Here is a 23,475-nt window from a genome sequence, read left to right on the forward strand (position 1 = left end):
GGGAGGTGGTGGCCCCCGTGGTTCAAAAGAGACCATGGAGGGGGGTCCGCGCTCCCCCGATTACACTTTAAAAGTCCCGGGGAGGTGGAGGCCCCTGGGGCTTAAAAGAGTCCCAAGAACCCCCCTCTTTTCTTTATTCCTGCATGCCACCAGGACCTGGCCTACCCAGAGCTTAACAGTAGAGAAAGCTCAGGAGACCGCGCTTCTTTGTTTTATTTATTGCCAGGAGCTGCGGATCCAGCGTGAATCCGGCCGAAAACAAAAAATGCATATTTGCCCTGCAGGGTCCCCGGAACCAGAGCAAGGGGGTGAGGGTATTCCTACCCTGCACCCTTTTCTTTTATTTAAAAATAATGAACTATTATTTCTGTTTTGATCAAGTGATATACAGACAAACCCAAGGAACGGCGATAGGGACTTGCTTCGCCCCCAGCTCCGCTGGCCGCTACATAGGCTGGTGGGAGGAGCAGGTCGTCAGTAACATCAGACTCTTTGAACACCAAGGCGTCCATTCCGTTTTTATATTGATGGCCTCTTTTGAATTTGGAACGGCAGTAAAGAAGAAGCCCAAGTACTTGTTAAAACTCTGAATGATAATAACCTAAATCTCAAGTTCACTAGTTAGGTACATTCAGAAGAAATATAATTTTTGGATAATCTGGAAAAGGTATGCAACAATAAGTTGGAAAGTGGCCTTTTCCGTAAAAAAAACGTGCAGGAAATAGTCTACTAAATGCAGGTAGTTGTCATCCTAAGAATCTGATTGAGAGCATACCCTACAAAGAGTTACTCCAAGCCAGAAGAAATTGTAGCTCAGTGTGGGAGTGATGGGTGGGAATAGAAGCTTGGAGGCTCGGTATGCCTCTTAATTTTTGGGTATTTTTTATCTCAATTGATTTCATATATGAAATAATTAACTTTTTGCCCTGAACATCGGGTCTTAGATGCTTGATCATTCCTTTTGCTTTTCTTCTTTCTTTTCATGTCACTCTTCTTCAGGCAGTGGTCCCCAGGAGGCTTGAAAAGAGGGGAAAATGATGGTAAGTTTCTTGTGGTTCTTGTATATTTTAGGTGGAGCTGGGATAGTATCCTTCACCACACCCAGTGTGAATATAGAGGGAAGTAAAATAAGAATTCACACACTCTCTGGGGTCAGTGATAGATGAGAGGCGATAGTGTTAGGGGAGGGGTAAATCTGGTCTTTCCCCTTTTCTCTCATTCATACTCTTTCAAGTGAAACAATCAGTGGCGGAAATCTCCTTAAAAGATATACATATATGTAGGCACCTAGGAATAGCGGTACCCATATATCAGGGTATCCAAAAGATTAGCCCACATCGGTTTTGTTCATAAGGCTTTCTATTGCCTGGTCTTTAACCGTTAGCCTGATTTCTAGACTCCTGTTCCAGTGTTCATTTAACAGTGTCTCCATAAAGTGTGAGGAATAAAAAAGAAAACATACACAACACCCCAAATATATAAACACCTGTGCTTATTGTCAATTATAAAATCCTTTCAGTCTGGACCCCACAACAATTATGGAGAACAATCCAGCATTAAACGGATACCAGTCAGGACCACAACAACAATTATGAAGAGCAATGTGGCAAAACACACACACAAAAAATTACAGCTCTTCAGCGTCTTACCCACCCCGCTCCCCACAGGGTGTTGACACTTCCCTGTTTTAAAACTACTGCTCGGTTTTATCCCGATTTGGATCACTGACCGCCAGTGCCGCAGCACCCCTGAAATGCGGCGGAAATTGCGCATCTCATGGGGGAGTCCACCAGTCCTCGCTCCAGTTTTCTGGCATCTCGTCTCTGTCCTGCATGCCTTTGTCTGGTTCTCCTCTTTCTTTGTTCAGCATTCCTCCTGGGCTTCCCGTTGTGGCATCCTTTTGCGCCTCCCTACCCTGTCCCTCGACTCCAGCCTCCTCTTTTCCAGCCTAGATGTGACGACATCGTTATCTTCTTCATGCAACGGGTCCCTGATTGTTTTTTCTGTGGGTTGGATCCTCCTTTTTCCTGTACGGGAAAGTCTGGGAGGAACAGGTTAACCCTTTCTTTTTCTTTTCCTTTCCAGTTCTGCGATGGTTTTGGCACTCCCTCGCAGGAGAGTGGGTCTATGCACGGTGAGTAGGTGGCTTCTAAGGTCTCAGTGGTGGGCTCTCTCTCACACTCAGATGAGTCATTTTTAAAAGAAATGATAATCATGAAACAGAGATTTAAAGAAATCGGGTATCACTCTAAAGTGATTGAACAGGCATGTACCAAAGTGAGAAAAGTAACAAGCATTGGCATTGCCAATAGGTCTCGCTTGTGGGACTTTATAAGTATTTAGTTTTGCAGCACAATATCCTTGTTGCAACAAGGATATTGTGCTGCAAAACTAAATACTTATAAGGTCCCACAAGCGAGACCTATTGGCTATGCCAATGCTTGTTTTTAATGCAGGCTGCATAGTGACATATTGATGCGGAGTTGCCGAAGCAGTTCTGACTCATCGCTGCCACAAACTCGGTCAGAGGCGCTCGAGCGTTGCAAAGCCGGGATGACTCACACAGATCGTTCAGAGATGCATTACATGCGATGATTCAAAGGAAGGGAAAGCTTTGACAAGTCTCTGTAGTTTATAAATAAATAAAAATAATCAGCACCTTAAAAAGGAACGAACCTTGGTGTGGTTTACCTCGTCAGTGAAAACGTCAACCGGTTTCCAATTATTATTACCTATTGTTGCCGTTTTGTATGGTTTCTGTTGTTAGTAATGCAGTTCAAGTAGGCAAGAGGTGAAAATGGGGAAAGCGTAATAAAAATAACTAGGAATCGAAAAGAATTTCGTTATGAAGAAAAGCGTCAAAAATATAGAACCGGATTAGTTTAAAAGTAGAAGGAGGAGGGGGTGCGAGGGATGAGTGAGGATGGGGTAGCAGGGGAGGGAACACGGCCTGGGGGAAGCTGGCTGGGGAGGGGGAGGAGAAATCCAAGGAAGGTTGTGTGCCGGCCGGCCATCCAAGAATTAGGGGAGGAGAAGCCGAGAAGCCGCAGAGCGCACGCTGGGCGAAGCCCTTTGATGTGCTGTGCGGCAAATGCAATTAGGAGGGAGGGAGGCTGATGCGCGTTCACGTTTTTCACGTGAACTTCATGAAAACGCCAGCAAAAAGCTGGTGGTTTCACGAGCAGTTTGCCTACTTGAATTCTCGCTCCGCTCGATGCGCTTGCGCGCATCGATAGGTCGCGAGACCAAAAAAGGGAAGGCCTATTGATCCCAAAGGTAAAAGACGAGACCAAAGATCAACCTGTGAAATTTAGAACCTCATTCGGCACCCAGGCATGGGAGACAAAGAGATGTCTTATAACATTTTGGCAAGTCCTTAAGACTGATGAAATCTTGTATAAATCTATATGAGATAATCCTCAGGTAACCTTTCAAAGGTATACTTCATAAAAGGATAGTTTAAGTAATAGCCTTGTGCAGTCAAAGAACAGTACAAATGATATACAAGGATTTTACATCTATGAAGGGTGCAAAGTCTGTAAAACAGTATGAACTGTAAGCAGCTACAACTTCCCAAGGAAGAAAGGCCCTAATCATTATACTTTATTTTCATTTGATTGGAATCCACTATATTGATACTTCCTTCATCAGCGCAGGTGCGCCAACCTTATGTTGCAATTTACCTAGACCTCCTTCAGTGCACACCCATGCAAAATATACCTTCTTCCCACATCTCTTTCACTACTTGTGGATTGCAAAACAACTCTACAGGTCTAGGCTATGAAAACTGCTGCCATACCAGTGGCACCCTCTAAAGGCTTGCTTCTCCCCAAGCATTCCCTGTATTAGAATTTCTTGAATCATAGCACCTATGTTCAGCAGCTGTGCTTGATGGCACGCATGTCCTCTTCCCTATCAAATTTACCAGAACCTTTGTTTTTCACAACTACAAATAGCCCACCCCCCATATTTCATACTAGCAATCTTTCTCATCTCTCTCATACAATATCAGACTCCTCAACTTTGTTAGCTATTGCAAAGGTACTTTTTGGCTGAGGGATTTCTAGCTGCCCATAACATCTCTTGAATCTTTTTGCTACAACACTGGACTATCAACTAATCTCTAATTAGTTCATCTATCACCTTGCCAAATTGACATTTTAATACATAACTACTATACATGGAATACAGACTTATGCACTGTTTCATTCGATTTCTGTGTTTGATTATAACATTTGTGAACAGTCACATCTATGTGGATGTTCTTGACAAAACTCGTCTTCATTCTAGCCTTGGCCTTCTTGAACACATCGGTTATTGGATGACTATTCTGTTTCACAGCAACCGGCTAATATTTGAAGATGTGTTGCCCTTGATTTCCCAAGGCTCTTTACAGAAGCACTTTCTTACAGCCTGATCAAAAATCTTTCCCATCCAATGGTTATAAGACATTTTCAAAACTCTCTAGCCAATCTTCCCACTGGATGGGAGGCGGTACAGCTTTGGAAGAAAAAGTGATGGTATTATGACTGTACTTCCACTTTCGATCTCTGTTGTCCTATTTAATCTTCAAAGTAACCAGAGTGCAGCCTAACACTCTCACATTAAGAACACTGCGATGAGTTCATTTTTTCTTTTAACAGTTACCAGTTTATGATCATTCTTTGTGAACAAAACTTTAATTTCTTTGTACTTTTTCTGTGATGTTCTGAAGACTGTTGCTTGGCAATACTCTTTCCTCTTACTGGAGGATTCATCCACACCATTACCAGAGCTTGCCCCTCCATCCTCCACTCGGGAAACGTACTCATGATGTTTATGTGCCTCCTCTCTGGATATTGGTAAGTCTCTAACCAATCAACTGTAGCCTCATGATCACTGATCTCTGCAAGAGTGCTATCACTGCTTTGAAGGTGAGCTGTACTACTGGTGGATGGTCACACGGCGTTAGTGCACTTACCTTGCGTCATGTGGGCAGCCCTGTTGAACTGTCATTCCAAACTGCACATTCCATAGTATGAAAACCCTCAAAAGATCTCACTAAAATGTTCTGAATAACAATGCTTGCCACAGCAATGAAGAAAGTAGGATTATTTTTGTCACAAGCAAAGTGTGGTCCTACAGCACCAGCTAACTCACAAGCTGCCATCTACAGAACCTCCAGCTCAGAACAGAACATGACACTGCGGATTGTTAGACTACCCACAAAAAGATCTTCTAGACGTTTTATAGTTATGTTAGGAGTACAGGCCTGGATGGGTTGTAACATGCTAAAAGTAAATGCAGACAAGTCTGCATTATTAATTTATGGTACAGGTGATCTTTGGGATGCTCGTTTTTTTTTGGCCTAGTCAAACGTGTGCTCCCTCTCGTCCTGTTTGCATTGCAACAGATCTGGGCATCCAGCTTTACAAGGATTCCCTCTTGGAAGGTCAGATTATTCAGCAAGCTTAACTAATCTGATACGACTGAAAAAAGTTCCTCCATTTCTTCTGCAGATAAGAAATCTAGTTGTATGCACTGCTATCCTGTCAAGCCAAATTAGGCCAGTGACGGTTATGTGGGATTTCAAATAGGAACATAGGGAGGATTCAGCTTATTTAAAAACAGGGCTGTCAGACTTATGGTTGACCTTCAGAAACATACCCTTGTGTCCCAAACAAGCATAGATTACACTGGATGCTAGTTGCTTGTAGAACTGAATTGTATGCTATCTGTCTGGTGTATCGAATCCTTCATGGCAAGGCTCACAGCAACTTGAGTTCCCAGATCACCCATTTTCAACCAAGGTGTAGACTCAGATCTGCCTCTCTACAACTGCCAAAGAAATCCTAGGGTTAAAGGACTTGTCTCTAATTTAGATTAGCTCCAAAACTATGAAATCAACTCCCTTTGTCTTTGTGGAACACTCCAAAACTTGCTATCTTTCATAAACCATTAAGGACTTTATTAATCTACTAGCTTCACTTACTCTTTGGACGGCACACAGACCTTATCAATTAAGCGCCAAGATGGCATTTGTGGACATCGTCTTAACAAATAATCATTCATGCATTCAACACAGAAGATTTTCCAGTGCTTTCCACTACATTTCTAGAATGCCTTAAAGGGATAACAAATGTATTCACAATAAAGGACAATAACCGATGTTCTTCTACCAACATTAGTAAAACCTGAAGGCATATTTCTCCCTAATAAATATGAAAAAAGTTCACAACATGGATTAAATTACAGAGATTGCAATTTCTCGTGATTGCTGCCCTTAATGTCCTGCATATATTTGTAACAGTCTATTTTCTGAATGTATAGCCCCATAAGGGAAACAGATAACCCAAAACCACTAAAGCGTTTGAGAATTTAAGGGTTTCCAGACAGATATGGATTTGTTGCATAGGGAAGGCTAGAATGCTACACTGACAGATCTCGACTAAACGTTGAAGAGACAATAGTCTCTCTTATCATAGTACAGAAGGAACGATCATAAGGTATTACTAAGAGTCCGACATAAGGTTTTTTTCTCCACCAGGAAGAGGCTTTGAGCATAAAAACACAACTCCAAAAACATGGATAGAGGTATTTTTTTCTTGAGTAGAAATAGAGGTCAACTCTCACTCGGTGTCTAAAAGGTTGTTAAAGATGTCAGGAGTACAGGAATATATATTCAATAACAATGCCTAATGAATGAAATGCATGGGGAAAACAAATTAGTACCTTTAGAAAACAGGCATTAATAATCATCAATCCAAGGTATCCATAAATGTACTATAAGACTGAAGGCTTGAGCACATGGAGAGACACTTTTGCAATCAAAAATACTCCATAAAGAAAAACAAGAAGGCCAAAACTTCAGGGTAACTTATATGAATGTAAGCAGAATCATGAAACATTTACAACTGTTTAATGATCTGCTGAGGTTTTAAAATGAACCAAGTAAAAATTACAATATGGAGAAGATGTATGGGATGAAAAAAACTGAAATTTAGATGAAGATAATTTTTCTAAAAGATCTGGGACCTTTATGAAAGAAAATTGGTTCACTATTTGGTGCACTCACCTTCAGTCTCCCCACTTGTCTTGATGCCTTTTGAACCACCCTCAGTACCTTTAGCCTTATCGGGATCGTCTTGGGTATCCTCTGCTCCTTTATCATCTTCCTCCTCTTCCCCAACATTTTTGTAATTTGGTCTTTTTTGCAACCGTTTCTTGCCTTTATGCTTGTTAATCTCAAGTGATCTCTCCAGTGTTTCTGGGGGCTTTGTGAAGCACCTCACTGTTGTTTTTGCCTACAAATTTATATAAGTTTGTATGAAAGTTTATTTGTTATAAGCCTACAGAAACGTAAAGACTGTGCTCAGAAAACTTTGCTAAACGAACCAATGTAGGAATGTTACATATTGTTTCACATTCATGTCATTTAAAACAAAACTAACAATAGCACACATTTGAGCGATAGGCTTGTATACTGGTTGCATACAGTTCTACAATGCAATGTGATATGCTTGCTCTCTTGGTCTCAACTGATATAACTGTTAAGAGTTTAGAGGCCGACTTAAAGACAAAACAAGCACAGAAGGTAGGAAGAAGTGAGTGCACTCTAACAGCTGTTCAACATCGATGTTCTTCACCTGTCTGAGGGTTTCTGCACCAAAGATTCCACATTGTTTCATTCATACCAATCGTGGAAAAGAAACTCTGTCGGGGAGGGGTCCTGTTATCAACACCAATATGGTAAGAACCTAGCAGTCAAATAGTGAATACCAAGGAAGTAAAGAATTCACCAATAAGCAGGACCACTGATATTATGCAATTCTGCGGCCACTCCGTTGTCGGCAAGTTTATGGATTTGCCATACTTTTTGCCCATAATCTGTAATTTGCTGCATAATTTGCAGATAAAAAAAAAGATTGGATCTAGCTCAAACGGATCAAATGTTGCTAAAAATACAGCAATATATGTGGCCACATATTAGAAGGCCCTTCGCAAAGGTTGTATGGTCACTGATTATTTGCTTTTTGCTATATTTGAGTCTTAAATTGGCACTAATGAGGTGAAACCTTTGCCCAGACAGGGTTAACAGGTGTACCAATAATAAAGTAATACTGTTACAAAATGTGTCACTTTATGTCAGATAATTTGCCAGTTCTAGTTGTATAATTTAGTCAACCCTGCTCCATTATTTGGTCAGCCACTATTACATAGTTCCAGTGGCACCGCCTATAAGCCTGTAGACCTAAATGAAACAAAGAATATATTATAATTTTTTTTTTACAGAGTTTTAAATAGCGCAAACTTGACACGAATCGGGAATCAGAGCGCTTTACATAGCACCAGTTGCATTACATGAGGAAACATTCATTTTTGTTAGGCACAGGGAGATTACGTGTTTGGCCCAGAATCAAGGATGTTCAGCATCATTGCAGAGCCTCGAACCCAGTTCCCCAGATTCGAGGTCGACCGCCTAGCCGTTAGGCCAACTCCTCTCCCCATATGTTGAAATCGGAGTCTCCCCTCGAAGATGTTGGAGGACCAAGCACCTCTCTGTTGGGGTATCCGAGAGGGGTCGGAATCTCAGGGCTCTGACCTCCAGAGCATTTATATCAGCATATCCTCAAATGGAAGAACGTAAGTAAATAGTGGAAGGGAGCTAGTGGGCATGTTGGAGGATGGGTCTATGATGCAAAAGCCCATGCATCTCAAAACTGCAACTCTTTAGGTGCAAGTTGTGTTCCAGTGTTATACCCTGTGGCTGGTCCCAGTGTCATGCCTTGCGGCTTGAGACTTACCAGGACACTGATGGAAGTGAAGATGGCACACACCAGTCCTTTAAGCATCATTCTATTACAGGAGACTGGTTAGGGGAGGCTTATGAACCAGACCTCTAACAGCTGACCTCCATCTAACACGTGTCCTCCCATTTAAGACCACTCAGCTCAGAAGGCAAAACAAGATACCACCAATGCACACAAAAATACAAAGCTTTTGTGGATATTGTGTATCAGTATTGAGACGTCATTTACAACTATTTCAACTTACAGTTATCTTGGAAGTGCCAAAATCTGATAGTCACATCAGTGCTTTGACAGGTATGTAGGACGCTGGCTTTTTAGGTAGTGCAACAAAATTAGGTACACTATGGAGAAAATGTCCAGACTACCTTTAGTTCCACTAAAAGCAAGATGGTGAAACCCTTCTTTCGTTTTTCACTTCAGGTCGCCCTCCACTACTTCTGACTAGTTAATTTTCCCACCCTTCCTGGTGCTAAATGGGCCTCAGGGCAGGGGGTGGCATCTCCCAGGTCTGGGGGAAGCCAGGGACGCACATCAAAGGTGGTAGAGAATTTGAAGACTCTGGCCTTGATACGCTAAATCATTAGCCATCCTGCGCGGGAGGTGTGAACACCTTCCTCTGGAGCAGGAACAGCGCTCACCTGCAGGCGGTCAGAAACTCATCTGTAGTGGCAGGCTGGAAGAGTTCAGTCAGCCAGCACACTAGAAGCTTGGTAGGTTTCAGAAGCCCCCTCTAAGGTGCCCTCTGAGTGCATGTCATAATAAACCCAACACTGGCACCAGTGTAGATTTATTAAGACAATGGGTTTGATACCAAACACCATTATTTTCAGTAAAGCCATAATGTAGCTGGGTAACTCGTAATGCCAAATGCCCAGTACATATGATTAACATGGCTTCCTGATCACTTGCAATGTCGTGGTAATAGAACCAGATATCAATGGGGCACATCTGCCCATGCAGATATGTCCACACATATAACCCACTCATCCTTAGGGCTCTACGTCCTGCTGTAGGGGTGACTTACTTACAGTATATGTAGTCTGCATGGGCTTGGCACATGGGGAGTGTGCCATGATGTGTATTCAAAATAGTTTGCACCATTTCATTCATCCTGCAATGGCAGGCAGCGTGCAGTATTTGTGTGGGTACCTTTGGGTAGCATAATAAATGTTGCAGCACATAGGGACAGGCTTTAGTACCCATAGGTACCACTTACTAGGGATTTAGAAAGGTGCTTAAGTCTTTGCCAATTGTGTTACAATTGAACTTGTCAGTTTAGGGGGAAAGGTTACTCACACTGGAGCTTAGTTAGCAGGCTTCAGTGCACTATCAGAGCTGAAAAACCAGCATCTAGTAGTTTAAATAGGGTCACAAATTGGGGGAACAGCTGCAAAGAAGTCTAGCGTTCGACCCCCCCTCCCTCCCTAGCCAACACACAAGGTGACTCAGTCCAACCCTAGGAGAGTCTCCGTGGCATCTCAGGCAGGGGAAAAGTACAGAAGCTGGCTGCACTATAGCAGGACCTAATCTGTCTTACACCCTACAGTTCAGGGCCCTGTCTCTGGGGAGCTGGCCAATATCCACAGTGATTGGACCCATTTTAAGGTGAACTTTCACTAGGACTGACCCTTTTCTTCCTCCCCTTTTGCCCTGGGTAGTGAGGTGCCCAACTCTCCTATGCCTATCTTTGCTAAGGCAACACCTAGCTTACCAAAAGAGGTTACCCATACTTGAGTTACCCCACCATGACCAACAGGGTCATGGGTCTAACTTGCTTTTTTTCATGTGGTCTGCTTTCTATGGCAAGTACAGTGCTGCCATGAAAGCCAGCACCCCTTCAGAGGCTACTGACAGATGTCATTATCCAAAGCCACACCCTAAGCTCTCCACTGACAGGTGGCAGATCTGCTTTAGGGGCAACTGGGGGTTCTTGGAACCTCCCTTGCCGTTTAGTGTTGGGAGCTACCACACCATGTGGCAGACACCATTCTTACACTCTCCCATCTGTCAGAGCAGGGACAGCTCCCTGGTTCTTCACAGCTGCCTGACTGCTAAGGACTTCTTTAGGAACAGGAGAAACCTTACCAGTGCCAACTCTGGACTTCATCCCAACTGGGTCAGAAGGATATTGGCTCACTGGATCTCTCTTTTAGTGTGGCTTCTCTTTCCTCCTCTTTTTCCCTTACTATTTGGACTCCAGTCTCCTAACTGTAGGGACTGGATGCTCAAGATCTTTGGGTTTGAGGAGCCCTGGGAAACCAGCCCACCTGGGTTTAGACCAACCTCTGGGAGGTCATTGCCTAGAATACAATCTAAGGGGAGGTCAGGACTGACCACCACCTATGTCAGCTAAGGGTACTCTACCTCTCCAGGGGTACTTTGGATACAGTCCTAAATGTCACCTCCCTAGGGACTACCCTCACTTTCCTGGTCTCTCCTAGCACATACTGATCTGGGGACACCAACCTGGTCACCACTATGGTGTGAATGATGCGTCTCTCTCAGGTCTGTGGTAGGGATCCCATTCACCTGAATGGAGTGGAAGTGCCTACTCCTACCCTCAGGGATCACCAGCTTACTATCTGGTTCTGCCTCCCAGTTAACTGCAATGAGGGCCTCTTCATCTGAGGAGTCCTTCCCTATAGTTACACTGCACAGTCCAGTGCTAATCACACTCTTTGAACAGGCTGGGTCACTCTATAGTGACCTTAGGCTGTGTTCTGACTGTCAGCACTATTATCCACAGCTTTGTAAGCCCTGGGCCACACTGCCTCTGCTTGCTAGAGTGGGGTTGGGGTTGGTTTTCCTTCTTTTTATGGATCTGGGGTACTGTGAGAGTCTCTTTGGTGGGCTTACCACCTCCCCGCTTTTTGAGGCGACCCTCCTGGACTTTCTCGGTACCCTGGTCCTTACCCACTCATCAGCTTTCTCAGCAGACCTCTGGGACTAGAAAGAGGTGAATCTATCAGATCCTGGTGTAACTTGTCTGAGGTAGTTTGTCAAAAAGTGTTTTTTCATATTCAAATTATAAACCCCATCATAATCCTGCACCCGATTACTTTTCAACCAGTCACCTAGTGTCTTGATTGAGAAGTGAACAAAGTCTACCTAGGTTTGACTAGAGGTTTTGTGAGTCTCCCTGAACTTAATTCTGTACTCCTCAGTGGTGAGTCCACAGCCTTTAATCAGGGTATACTCCATGAGACCATAGGACTTTCTCTTTCTATGGCCAGGGTTTTAGCCTGAAGGGCTGCTCTTCTGGCTAGTCTCTTAAGGACTAGGTCTTCTTCATCCAGCTCTTCTTCCTGTTCCGAGTGGCCTGACCTACCCCCCTCCCCCCCACCCCCGTAGAAGGGGCAGACCCTCTAGTTACAGTTTTGAGGTTGAGTTTAGAGGTGTGGGAGTACCTCATCACTTTCTCACTTTCTTTCCCTCATTGGCTGACCTAAGGTCAGCCAATGAGGGAAGGCAGCATACCCAACGTCATCACAGAGTGGGATACGGTCAGTGAGACTACTGACCCCACCCCACTCTGTGATGAAGTGTCACTGATTGACACTCGACCCTGGGCGCTTCAGGGCTTAAAACTGAAGCGCCCAGGTGAAGCCACCCCTTGTCACTGAGGGGAGGGCCTCAGCAATCTTTGCTGAGCTGAGAACGTGACTCCCACCGGAGCTCTGACTTTCTCAGCCCAGCAAAGTTCAGTTCAGGCAGCCAGGAGCCAGGGCTAAATGCCCATGTCTGGCTCCTGGCTGCTTAAACTGAAAGTGAACAGTGTGTCAGGCTGACTTTTGTTCAGCCTGACAAACACTGTTCCTACGGGGGGAAATGGTGGAGGGGCGTGGCCCTTAAGCCCAAATGGACCAGCCGCACCTGGGTTCCTTAATACTGCACAGTTAGCTGCAGTAAGGGGTCAGGTTGAGGTCCTAAAAAATCTCCTCTGGGTCCGACATGTTTAGTACAGTTGGGATCGTTTTACAAAATCTACAAAAAAATTCTAAAAAACTTATTAAGGCCTAACTGACCAGTACACCTTTTTAAAAATCTCTGATACAGTGGACTGGAAGACTTAACACAAGGCCCTAACAGTTCAAATTAGACAATTTTGAAAAATAAAATCGAATACATTTGCAAAAAATATTTTTGACTAAAGATAATTGTGGGGTTGTTTGTGTAAGCACCTATTGACCTAGCGGTATCTGCAAATGCAAAGTCTTGAACCCCACCGCTGATCCACCAATGTAGGAAGCTGGCTTTTTATGTAGTGCACCAAAATGAGGTATACTATGTAGAAAGTCCAAAGAACTCTTATTGGCTTACAGGGCTTAAATTAATTATCCCAACTGCTCTCTTTGTGGTAGTGTGGGCGAGCAATTTAGGCTTATTAGAGGGCATTTGTTGCACACATCAGAGTCAATACATGAGACACACTCAAGAAGAAACCGGTGACCAATTTAGAACAAGCATTGAAAATGCAATAGGTCTCGCAATAGAAGAGTTTGACATTTTTCGTTTTGCAAATGAATGAGTGGCGTTGCGTGGATGAGTGGCGTTGCGTGGATGAGTGGCGTTGCGTGGCTGAGTGGCGTTGCGTGGCTGAGTGGCGTTGCGTGGCTGAGTGGCGTTGCGTGGCTGAGTGGCGTTGCGTGGCTGAGTGGCGTTGCGTGGCTGAGTGGCGTTGCGTGGCTGAGTGGCGTTGCGTGGCTGAGTGGCGTTGCGTGGGTGAGTGGCGTTGCGTGGGTGAGTGGCGTTGCGTGGGTGAGTGGCGTTGCGTGGGTGAGTGGCGTTGCGTGCGTGAGTGGCGTTGCATGCGTGAGTGGCGTTGCATGCGTGAGTGGCGTTGCATGCGTGTGTGGCGTTGCATGCGTGTGTGGCGTTGCATGCGTGTGTGGCGTTGCGTGTGTGAGTGGCGTTGCGTGTGTGAGTGGCGTTGCGTGTGTGAGTGGCGTTGCGTGTGTGAGTGGCGTTGCGTGTGTGAGTGGCGTTGCGTGTGTGAGTGGCGTTGCGTGTGTGAGTGGCGTTGCGTGGCTGAGTGGCGTTGCGTGGCTGAGTGGCGTTGCGTGGCTGAGTGGCGTTGCGTGGCTGAGTGGCGTTGCGTGGCTGAGTGGCGTTGCGTGGCTGAGTGGCGTTGCGTGGCTGAGTGGCGTTGCGTGGCTGAGTGGCGTTGCGTGGCTGAGTGGCGTTGCGTGTGTGAGTGGCGTTGCGTGGGTGAGTGGCGTTGCGTGGGTGAGTGGCGTTGCGTGGGTGAGTGGCGTTGCGTGGGTGAGTGGCGTTGCGTTGTTGAGTGGCGTTGCGTTGTTGAGTGGCGTTGCGTGTGTGAGTGGCGTTGCGTGTGTGAGTGGCGTTGCGTGTGTGAGTGGCGTTGCGTGTGTGAGTGGCGTTGCATGTGTGAGTGGCGTTGCATGTGTGAGTGGCGTTGCATGTGTGAGTGGCGTTGCATGTGTGTGTGGCGTTGCATGTGTGTGTGGCGTTGCATGTGTGTGTGGCGTTGCATGTGTGTGTGGCGTTGCGTGTGTGTGTGGCGTTGCGTGTGTGTGTGGCGTTGCGTGTGTGAGTGGCGTTGCGTGTGTGAGTGGCGTTGCGTGTGTGAGTGGCGTTGCGTGGGTGAGTGGCGTTGCGTGGGTGAGTGGCGTTGCGTGGGTGAGTGGCGTTGCGTGGGTGAGTGGCGTTGCGTGGGTGAGTGGCGTTGCGTGGGTGAGTGGCGTTGCGTGGGTGAGTGGCGTTGCGTGGGTGAGTGGCGTTGCGTGGGTGAGTGGCGTTGCGTGGGTGAGTGAATGGTTAGCTGTTGCTTATGCGACGTATAGCACTTAATACTAAAGTAGGCAGACCTTAGCCTTTGTGAGAATAATAGCAAAATAAAAATAAAAACCAGATCAAGTCAAGGACGCAAACGGCACCATGCTATTGTTTATTTACTCAGATGATTTGCATAAAAATGTAACTTGTGAGCACGTTTCTCTAACTCTCCAATAATCCCATTACAACACTTTGCACAAATGAGATTGGGACTCATCCTTCCGAAGTCGAGAAAAATGTGCAACGCTGTGTTGTAGTTAATTTTTTTAATTAACAAAATGCAAATAATGTGGAGAGATTTCAAGTGATTCAGGAATGGGCGCCCGTGTAAAGAGAAAGTACGGCCGGCCTGGGCGGTGATGGTGACCAATTAATGGCACTTAAGACAACTTAACGAAAATTTCTGGAAAGGTAGAGAAGAATTGAAAACTTTAACAAGCAGTGAGACATACAGCTTATATTTTGGATGCACTCTGTTAAAACGCAGCAAATTATTTGAAAAGCGCAGTAAACATAGCGCAGCAACATGTACATGTTGATACAGTCTTATGTCCGGTAAAATATCAACATTAACCTTGCCTCATGTGTGGCTGATAGAGACGCCGTCGGGCATGTGGAATTTCTTTGGCAGCGGAGACCTACATGATAAATTAAAGTATCCGATCCACTACTGAGCATAATGCCGAATGAAGCAAGCATCGCGTAAAAGTATTGTGAGCACGTTTCTCTAACTCTCCAATAATCCCATTACAACACTTTGCACAGATGAGATTGGGACTCATCCTTCCGAAGTCGAGAAAAATGTGCAACGCTGTGTTGTAGTTAATTTTTTTAATTAACAAAATGCAAATAATGTGGAGAGATTTCAAGTGATTCAGGAATGGGCGCCCGTGTAAAGAGAAAGTACGGCCGGCCTGGGCAGTGATAGGGGAGGAGGGAGGAGAAATGCGAGTCACGGCAGCAGCAGCCTTTGATGTGCCTGCCGGCCGGCCGTGAATAATTAGGGGGTGAGAAATGCGCTCGGAGGGCTGCCTTTGATGTGGTAATGCGAGGCAGGCAGGCAGGCGGCTGGTGGCATTGTGCACGCGCTTTTTAGGGCTTGCGCAAGCGCAATGACCTAAAAAGCACATGCACTTGAAGGAATCGCCAGTGGAATCGCCAGTGGTGGTTAACCTCTGTTTAAGCCACAATAGAGCTTCGCCAGCTATGCGCTGAAGCGCATCAGCAGGCGAGCCCTAAAAATAACACAGATTTTTATAGAATTTTAGACACCAGGATCATAGGAATCAGGTAAGCCCTTAAGACGTTATAGATTTTTAAAGGCAAAACAATAGAAAACCACAGCTGTCGGACCGGAGGCATGACCTCGAACGCTGTGACGTTATCCTAAGGGAGAAACATTCACTGCATAGGTGTACTTGAAAGGGATTCTCAGGGTTATGAGGTTCCGTGAAAATCGTTACGACGTTTTGGGCATCGCCGAATATGGACGAGTGTGGTATCTATGAACCGTAAATGAGGAGTTTAGTAAGTGTACGCGGTTTCGTCATGCTACTCAGAAGAGTTCGTCTCATTTACAGGTTTCTCCAATGAACCCTCGGGTTCCATTTTAGATACGGCATCCATTTTGTTCCTTGCCCTCACGTAGTCAGCGAACAGGCAACTGCCCGCATCGTGACCCTTTTGTTCCCAAGCTTCACGGAAGAAGCATATGCTTTCTCATGCGTCTTTTATGAGTAGGGGGAGGACACTGCTAAAGCAGTTGCCTCCGCTCGGAGATGGTCCTGCCATGGCGGTCTATTGTTTCAGCCATGCATACACAAGGATCGAATCCTTTTGATTCTGTGATCATGCTTCCGATATTGCCCTCACACCCTTTTCTTCTACTGTTGTCTGACTTCCTTGCAGCTGTTCTTGTCTCTTTCTCTTGTTTATTTACAACTCAAGTGGAATGCCCCTAATGGTGGGAAGATGTGCTTTCACAGATGGAACTGGTGATGTTAATGTAATTATGCTCCGGGGTTCTGAATACATGAAAGCGATCCTTTTGAACTTTACTGTGGGAACTGAGCTGTAGCCTTTTGCTTACATATTGTGCAATGACAAAATCTTGTATAAAAGAGAGCGACCCACAAATACAATTGGAAGCAGACTCGCAGAACCTACATGCTGTTGTACTTCTTGTGACTTTTGCCCCCCTGCAGTAATAAACGCTGATCTTTGACGCCCAAGGAAGTCTCCCGTGTCTCTGTCTTTAGTGCGCCAGAGCAGGTATCCCACGAAGGTTTTAGGTGTTGTTCCCTGGCACCGCTGGGCCTTAAATAGCCCAGTCCTTCAGTTGGCGCCCAACGCGGGGCGACATCGGCGGTACCGGTCCAAAGCCTGACGATTGTGAGGAACTTCGTGTGAAATCTCAGAGGAAAAGGTGCACCCTGCTTCATCGATCCGGTTGTCGAAATAAGTGGTCCGAAGATTTTTCCCGCGAAGATTCCCGCCTCCTGACGGCTGCGACGGACTGATGCCCTGACTGTCGACCTGTTTTCGACGCCTGGCGTAGACCTTTCGTACAAGCGAGACGATAGACGGGCCTTCCGGGTGACGCCATTGTATTTTCAGTTAAGTATTTGTGGGTCGCTCCCAGTCCTTAGTGGTTGTTGCAGCTTATTGAAGCTTTGTTGTATTGCATGGTCCCATTGCATTTGTGGTTCTTAGTTGTTGGTCCTTAGTTGTTATTTGACAATTGCAATTGCCAAAAACCGAGGGTTTTGTTTTTCACGAAGAATTAGTGCTTCGGTAACCCTTGAAGTTTGATACTAGGTTAGTGTGCACGATGCCTAGCCATAGTGGTTTTCTTGGTTTCTTTAAATGTTGCAACAAGGATTCCCGGTTGGAGGACTCGTGTCCGATACCTCCAGTTGGAACTCCGATATATGAGCTCTATAGTCGACATGGTGTGGGCCCTATTATATATAATAAATATTGGGTCCGTTACACGAAAAAAGATGGTGACCTTAGTTGGCCACCGCACGGAAGTTTTGACCTCACGATCTTAGATAATCTAGAAGCTAAGCTGTTTAAAAGGAAAGCTAGGCCAGCTATGTTTGATTCCTTTCGGTTATGGCGTAAAGAGGCCAAACAGAAAGAAATCAAACAGCTTAAAAAGAATCAAAGAGAAGGTATCGTTCCGATAATGCAAGTTGTACAACAATGTCAGCGAGATAAAGAAGAAAAAGAAATAGAAGTTTCTACTAGATTACATCATATGAGGATAGACAAATGTTATCCGGTTTTACCAACTAGTCAGGATAAGAAAGAAGAGGATTCAAAGGAGGATCCCCTGTTAGCGTATTTGATGAAATCGCCACCCCCTTATGCACAGGGTGCTACGGCCCCTGTAGTTCCTCCTGTAGTTCCGCCTGTTGTTCCTCCTGTTGTCCCTCCTGTTGTTCCGGCGGCTGCGGGTCAGCCCGTTGTTGGTCCTACGTTTGTCGCACCACCTGTCTCTATTCCTACTGCTCCTTTGCCTGTACCCTCTCAGCCTCTTGTCCCTGCCACCCCGACTACCTTGCCTGCTTCTGCTGTGTCTGCCTTCACTTCAAACGTTGTGGCTCCTGCTCTTCTTTCTCCTTCTGTTCGTAATCGTATCCCTAACACTGTTGCTACCCTTTATTCACCGCTTTCTGGTCAGTTATTTCCATCCGATACTTCTGAAACTCCCCAAAGACGGAGTCAGATCCCTAGTGGAAGGGAGAAAGAGACGTTAGTGACAATGGCACGTAGGTGGATAAGACATCCTGCCAACTACCCCCCACGCATGGTTTTCGAGACGTTTTCTCAGTTTAATGAGCCGACACAGAGATTCGTGTTCGAAGAAATGTGTAACTTTTTGAGGGAACAATGGTATAATGACAATTTAGATAACGTACCGCCCGATATGATTGAACTTCAGAGTCAATTTTCGAGCGGTATGATTGTAGGTGGCGATGTACGACGTGCCTTAGAGCGATTGTTATCGTTTAGATCCACAGTGCCTTCTAGCGTGTCATTTAATGATGACGACTTAGAAACTTGGAAAACGGCTCCTGGTCAGTATCCTATGAGGGAGGTTCCGCCAGTATGGATGCCAGGTGATCCTGGTGCTGCTCCTCCGGTCCTTCCACATTTCCAAAGAGTTTGGATACACCTCCCATGGAAGCGATCAGAAGTCTTACAAGTCAAACAGTCCTTGCCTGATCCACGCAAGAATCCGGCGGGTTACTACAAGGAGTTGTCTCAATTAGTAGATGCTACTATTATGAACCTTGCCGACATCGACATGCTGTTCGGTAATGTTGTACCACAGCCCGTTTGGGCGAAAATTCGTCAGGAAAATCATGCGAATGAGTTAGGCGGTGATTGGGCTGCAATAATAGCGGCTGATGGCCGACAAGTTGGTGGGGCTAAGCCTGAGCAGGTAATTTCGGATCTGCCCCAGAGAATAATTACGTTCATGAAAACGCTTATGCCGGCGATGAGGGTAAACTGGGATAAATTAGCAGCTTGTAAGCAGAAGAAGGACGAGAGTGTCTCTGATTTCTTTACTAGATTCGAAGAGGCATTTGTCGATCATAGTGGTCAGGATATGAGCACTGAGGGAGGCCAACGGTTGTTTGTTGACAAATTCGTGATGAATTTGTTGCCAGAACTATGCAACAAATTGAAAAATTCAGAAAGTGCATGGGCTGTTTCAACCACTGCACAGATATTAGCGACGGCTCAATATTATGAGAATAGGGAAAAAGAAGAAAGTGATCGTGTAGATAAGAAAACGAAGGAGCTGAAAACGAAGGTTTTGTTGCAGCAGGCATAACCTCCGCGTTCAAATCACACTGATTTGCAACAGCAATATAGACCACAATCACAATCCTCCAGAATACAGTCACGTCCTGACTCCTCTGACTTTAGATCTATGCTTGGGTATAACCAATGTGCATATTGTAGAAGAGAGGGACATATAAAATATGATTGTCCAGCTTTGCGTGACCGCCTTAATGGTGTGTCGGCATGAGGGGGTCGTGGTGGTCCTCAACAAGCATCTCGAGGTAGAGGTCGCGGTGCCTTTCAAAATCAGACTGAGCGCCCTAATACGTCCTCGGACGCAAATAATTGTTTTGACCAGCGAAATGTAAGGTCCGATAAATCGGCGCAGTATTACGCGGACGACTATTACGTTGAACATGAGACTGTTGTAAACGATCGTTACTAGGACAGCCACCGACAGAGAGAGGGAGTAGTATCAGTTCCGGTTGATCAGAGTGGGCCTTACGTCGCAGTTGCTACATCTGGCGTAGTTGAGCCTTTTCTGTTAGACACTGGTGCGACGAAAAGTTCCATCATGCATTCGAAACTCCCTGGCTCACCTTTGTCCGGCTTAACAAATGTTTCCGTTGGATTCTCTGGCGCCCCGGTTAGCAATCCTGTCTCCAGCCCTTTGCCCCTCACTATTGGTCCTCGTGAGTTGGAGGCTCCATTGATTCTATCTACTGGTTGTGGTGAGAATCTTTTGGACTTGGATATGTTAAAACGGTTATATGCGACATTGTATTGCTCTCCTGAAGGAGTGGAGCTTACATTAGGTCGGAGAGTAATCTCTCCTATGTACTTATCGATCGATAAACTCCCGCCGGAATTGAGCTCCCTTCCCGCGTCTCTATGGGCCACAGGTCCCAATGATGTGGGTCTTTTGGACATCCCACCTTATACGATCAAGCTGAAACCATATGTGCGATTGCCACGTATACCACAGTACCGTATCTCCATTGAGGGAGAACGGGCGCTATTAACGATTGTACACGATCTGATCGAAAAGGATGTCGTTGAAGAAACTAGGGGAAATGTGTGTAATAGTCCTGTGTTACCCATTTTAAAACGCACTGATCCATCTAAACCTCCTGTGTATCGTTTCATAATTGATTTGAGAGAAGTAAATAAAATTGTGATTCCACAATACCCCGTGGTCCCTGATATCACGACTTTGACCTTGATTCCAGTGTCTGCCTCCTGGTTCACAGTGATTGACCTAAAGAATGCTTCCTTTAGTATCCCGATTGCTGAGGAAAGCAGAGACCTATTCGGATTCTCATTAGGTGGTCGCAGTTTTAGACTGAAACGCGCACCACAGGGCTATTGTGAGAGCCCGTCGATCTACAGTCAAACCCTTAAAAGTCAACTTGATTCATTTGTATTACCGGCAGGCGCAGCCTTGATTCAGTACGTTGACGACCTGTTGGTAGCTGCTGATACCGAAGATATTTGTAGAACTGCTACAGTATCGTTGTTGCGGCATTTATGTGACTTACATCACAAGGTGTCACCTTCCAAGCTGCAATATTGTTGCCAAGAAGTAACCTACTTAGGTCACTTATTGTCAAAAGAAGGGAGAAGGTTGACCCCAGAGAGAATTGCAGCAATTACCCGAATGACTGTGCCAAAAACTCAGAGAGATGTACGTGCCTTTCTAGGTATTACGTCATACTGCAGACAATGGATCCCAAATTTTTCACTATTGGCGAAACCATTGTTAGCTCTCACGTGCAAGAATGTTCCGACTCCTTTGCCATGGACTGAAGAGTGTCAAAAAGGTTTTTCTGAATTACGTGATGCGTTGTGTTCGGCTCCTGTGTTAGGTACTCCTGATTACAGTAAGCCGTTTACACTGTACGTTCACGAGAGGGATGGTTGTGCGTTGAGTGTTCTGGCGCAACAATTTGGTGACAAACAGCGTCCCTGCGCATATTTTTCTTCGACCTTAGACCCAGTAGCTAGAGCTTTGCCGAGTTGTTTAAGAGCAACAGCGGCAGCTGCAGCGTCCATTCGACAGTCCGCAGGTCTGGTCATGGATAATATGCTCACGGTGATGGTTCCGCATGCAGTTGACACTCTCTTGAACCGAACGAAAACTCAACATTTGACGAGCGCAAGGTTGTCTGGGTATGAGCTGACGTTACTGGCTAGTCACATACGGATAAAAAGGTGTAATGTGTTGAATCCAGCAACATTATTGCCGATCAACACGGAGTCAAGTGATGTAGCACCACATGACTTATCTGAGAACTGAAGAAGAAACGAAGGGTCGTATTGACCTAAAAGATACTCCATTGGTAGATCCCGATGGTACTTTGTATGTTGACGGTTCCTGTTTTAAGTTACCGAATGGTGATGTGACGACTGCGTATGCTGTAGTGACGTTGAGTACGATTGTGGAAACTGCGAGATTGAGTCAGAACTCGGCCCAGGCAGCTGAGTTGGTCGCCTTGACGAGAGCTTGTGTGTTGTCCAGAGGAAAGCGGGTGAATGTGTTTACAGACAGTCAGTATGCTTTTGGTGTGGCACACAGTTTTGGGCGATTGTGGAAAGAAAGAGGATTCTTAACATCGCATGGCACGAAGATTCAGCATGGACAGCTTGTGAATGACCTTTTAGATGCACTCACGTTGCCTAAACAGGTGGCCATAATTAAATGTAGTGCGCATCGAAAAGTGACAGACGATGTTGGTCGTGGTAATGCGTTTGCAGATGAAACTGCTAAGGGGACAGCGAAAGATCTGACAAATCGAATGTATGTCACAAGTTCAGTGAGATGGCCTGCGGAAACTAGTATGTGTGAGGACACAGTGGAGAGTGTGAAGGAAATACAGAATGAGGCCACTGAAATGGAAAAGACTAAGTGGAAAGAAAGCACGGGAAAATTAGATGAGGATGGATGTTGGGTTGATTTGTCAGAGAAACAGAGATGGATGTTACCGGATGCATATGTGCTTGCTGTTGTTACAATGGCCCATGGCACAGCACATATTAGCTCAAAGGGCATATGCAAGTTGTTGTCTCCTGTATGGAAGAATGATGGGATTACTAAATGTGCAGAGAGAGTGGTTAAGAATTGCATGGTATGTTTGATGCATAATCCTGGAAAGGGCACTCCCACTCCACCTGGCCATTTCGCCCCCCCGACATATCCTTTTGAGGTTATTCAGTTAGATTTCATCCACATGGAGAGATGCAACAATTTGAAGTATGTTTTAGTCGTGGTTTGTGCATTCTCCAGATGGATTGAAGCTTACCCTCTTAAGGATAATACTGCCCTATCCACAGCTAAAATCCTGCTCAAAGAGTATTTCCCCAGGTACGGCATGCCTCGGATTGTATGGTTGGACAACGGAAGTGAGTTTGTGGGAAGCGTGATGAAGTGTGTGTGTCGTGGTTTAGGAATATCCCAGAAATGTCATAGTGCTAATCATCCTCAGTCAGCGGGTTTGGTGGAAGGATACAATGGCACCCTGAAACTAAAACTTGCTAAAATTCAGGCAACAACTGGTTTATCATGGCCCGACGCTTTGCCTCTAGCTCTTATCGACCAGGGCTACTGTACACTCTCGAGTAGGGCTTAGCCCATATGAGATTGTGTTCGGCCGTCCTGCGAACATTTGGGGGGTTCCAAGGCCTAAAGAATTGAACAGACTTGAATATCCAATGTTAATCGATTATCTATATGATCTGACTGCTAAATTGAGTTTGATTCATCAACAGGTCTTTTGAGGCTCTGCCGTCACAAACAGAGGGTCCTGGTCATCGGCTCCAACCAGGGGACTGGGTCCTCACTAGAAATTTCGGACGAAAACGCCATCTTGAGCCGAGATTTGTGGGACCCTTCCAGGTGCTACTAGCAACGAGGACGGCGGTTCGACTGGAGGGACGGAAACACTGGGTGCATGCCACCCACACCAAGAAGGTTCCGCTTCCTCTGCCGGCAGACACATGGATACGTAAAGGCTTTTCCTCGTCTGAAACGGACGTTCCCCAGCGCTTTGTCGCATTTAGCGAAGCACAGACCATAGGGAACACTTCAGTGTTA

General features: G+C 45.6%; 1 protein-coding gene across 3 annotated transcripts in view; it reads right to left on the reverse strand.

The window, feature by feature from the left end:
* The window catches only part of CLEC16A (C-type lectin domain containing 16A), a 654,120-nt gene that overhangs the window by 411,358 nt on the left and 219,287 nt on the right, over positions 1-23,475 (reverse strand). For 2 of the 3 annotated variants that reach the window (XM_078663154.1, XM_078663156.1), the window contains exon 10: positions 7,055-7,283. In XM_078663154.1, coding sequence (XP_078519280.1) covers positions 7,055-7,283 — 229 coding nt within the window. The remainder of the gene's footprint in view (positions 1-7,054; positions 7,284-23,475) is intronic. The other variant, XM_078663155.1, reaches the window with a different exon arrangement.

Source organism: Lissotriton helveticus, chromosome 10 (genome assembly GCF_964261635.1).
Source record: "Lissotriton helveticus chromosome 10, aLisHel1.1, whole genome shotgun sequence".
NCBI classification, from domain to species: Eukaryota; Metazoa; Chordata; class Amphibia; order Caudata; family Salamandridae; genus Lissotriton; species Lissotriton helveticus.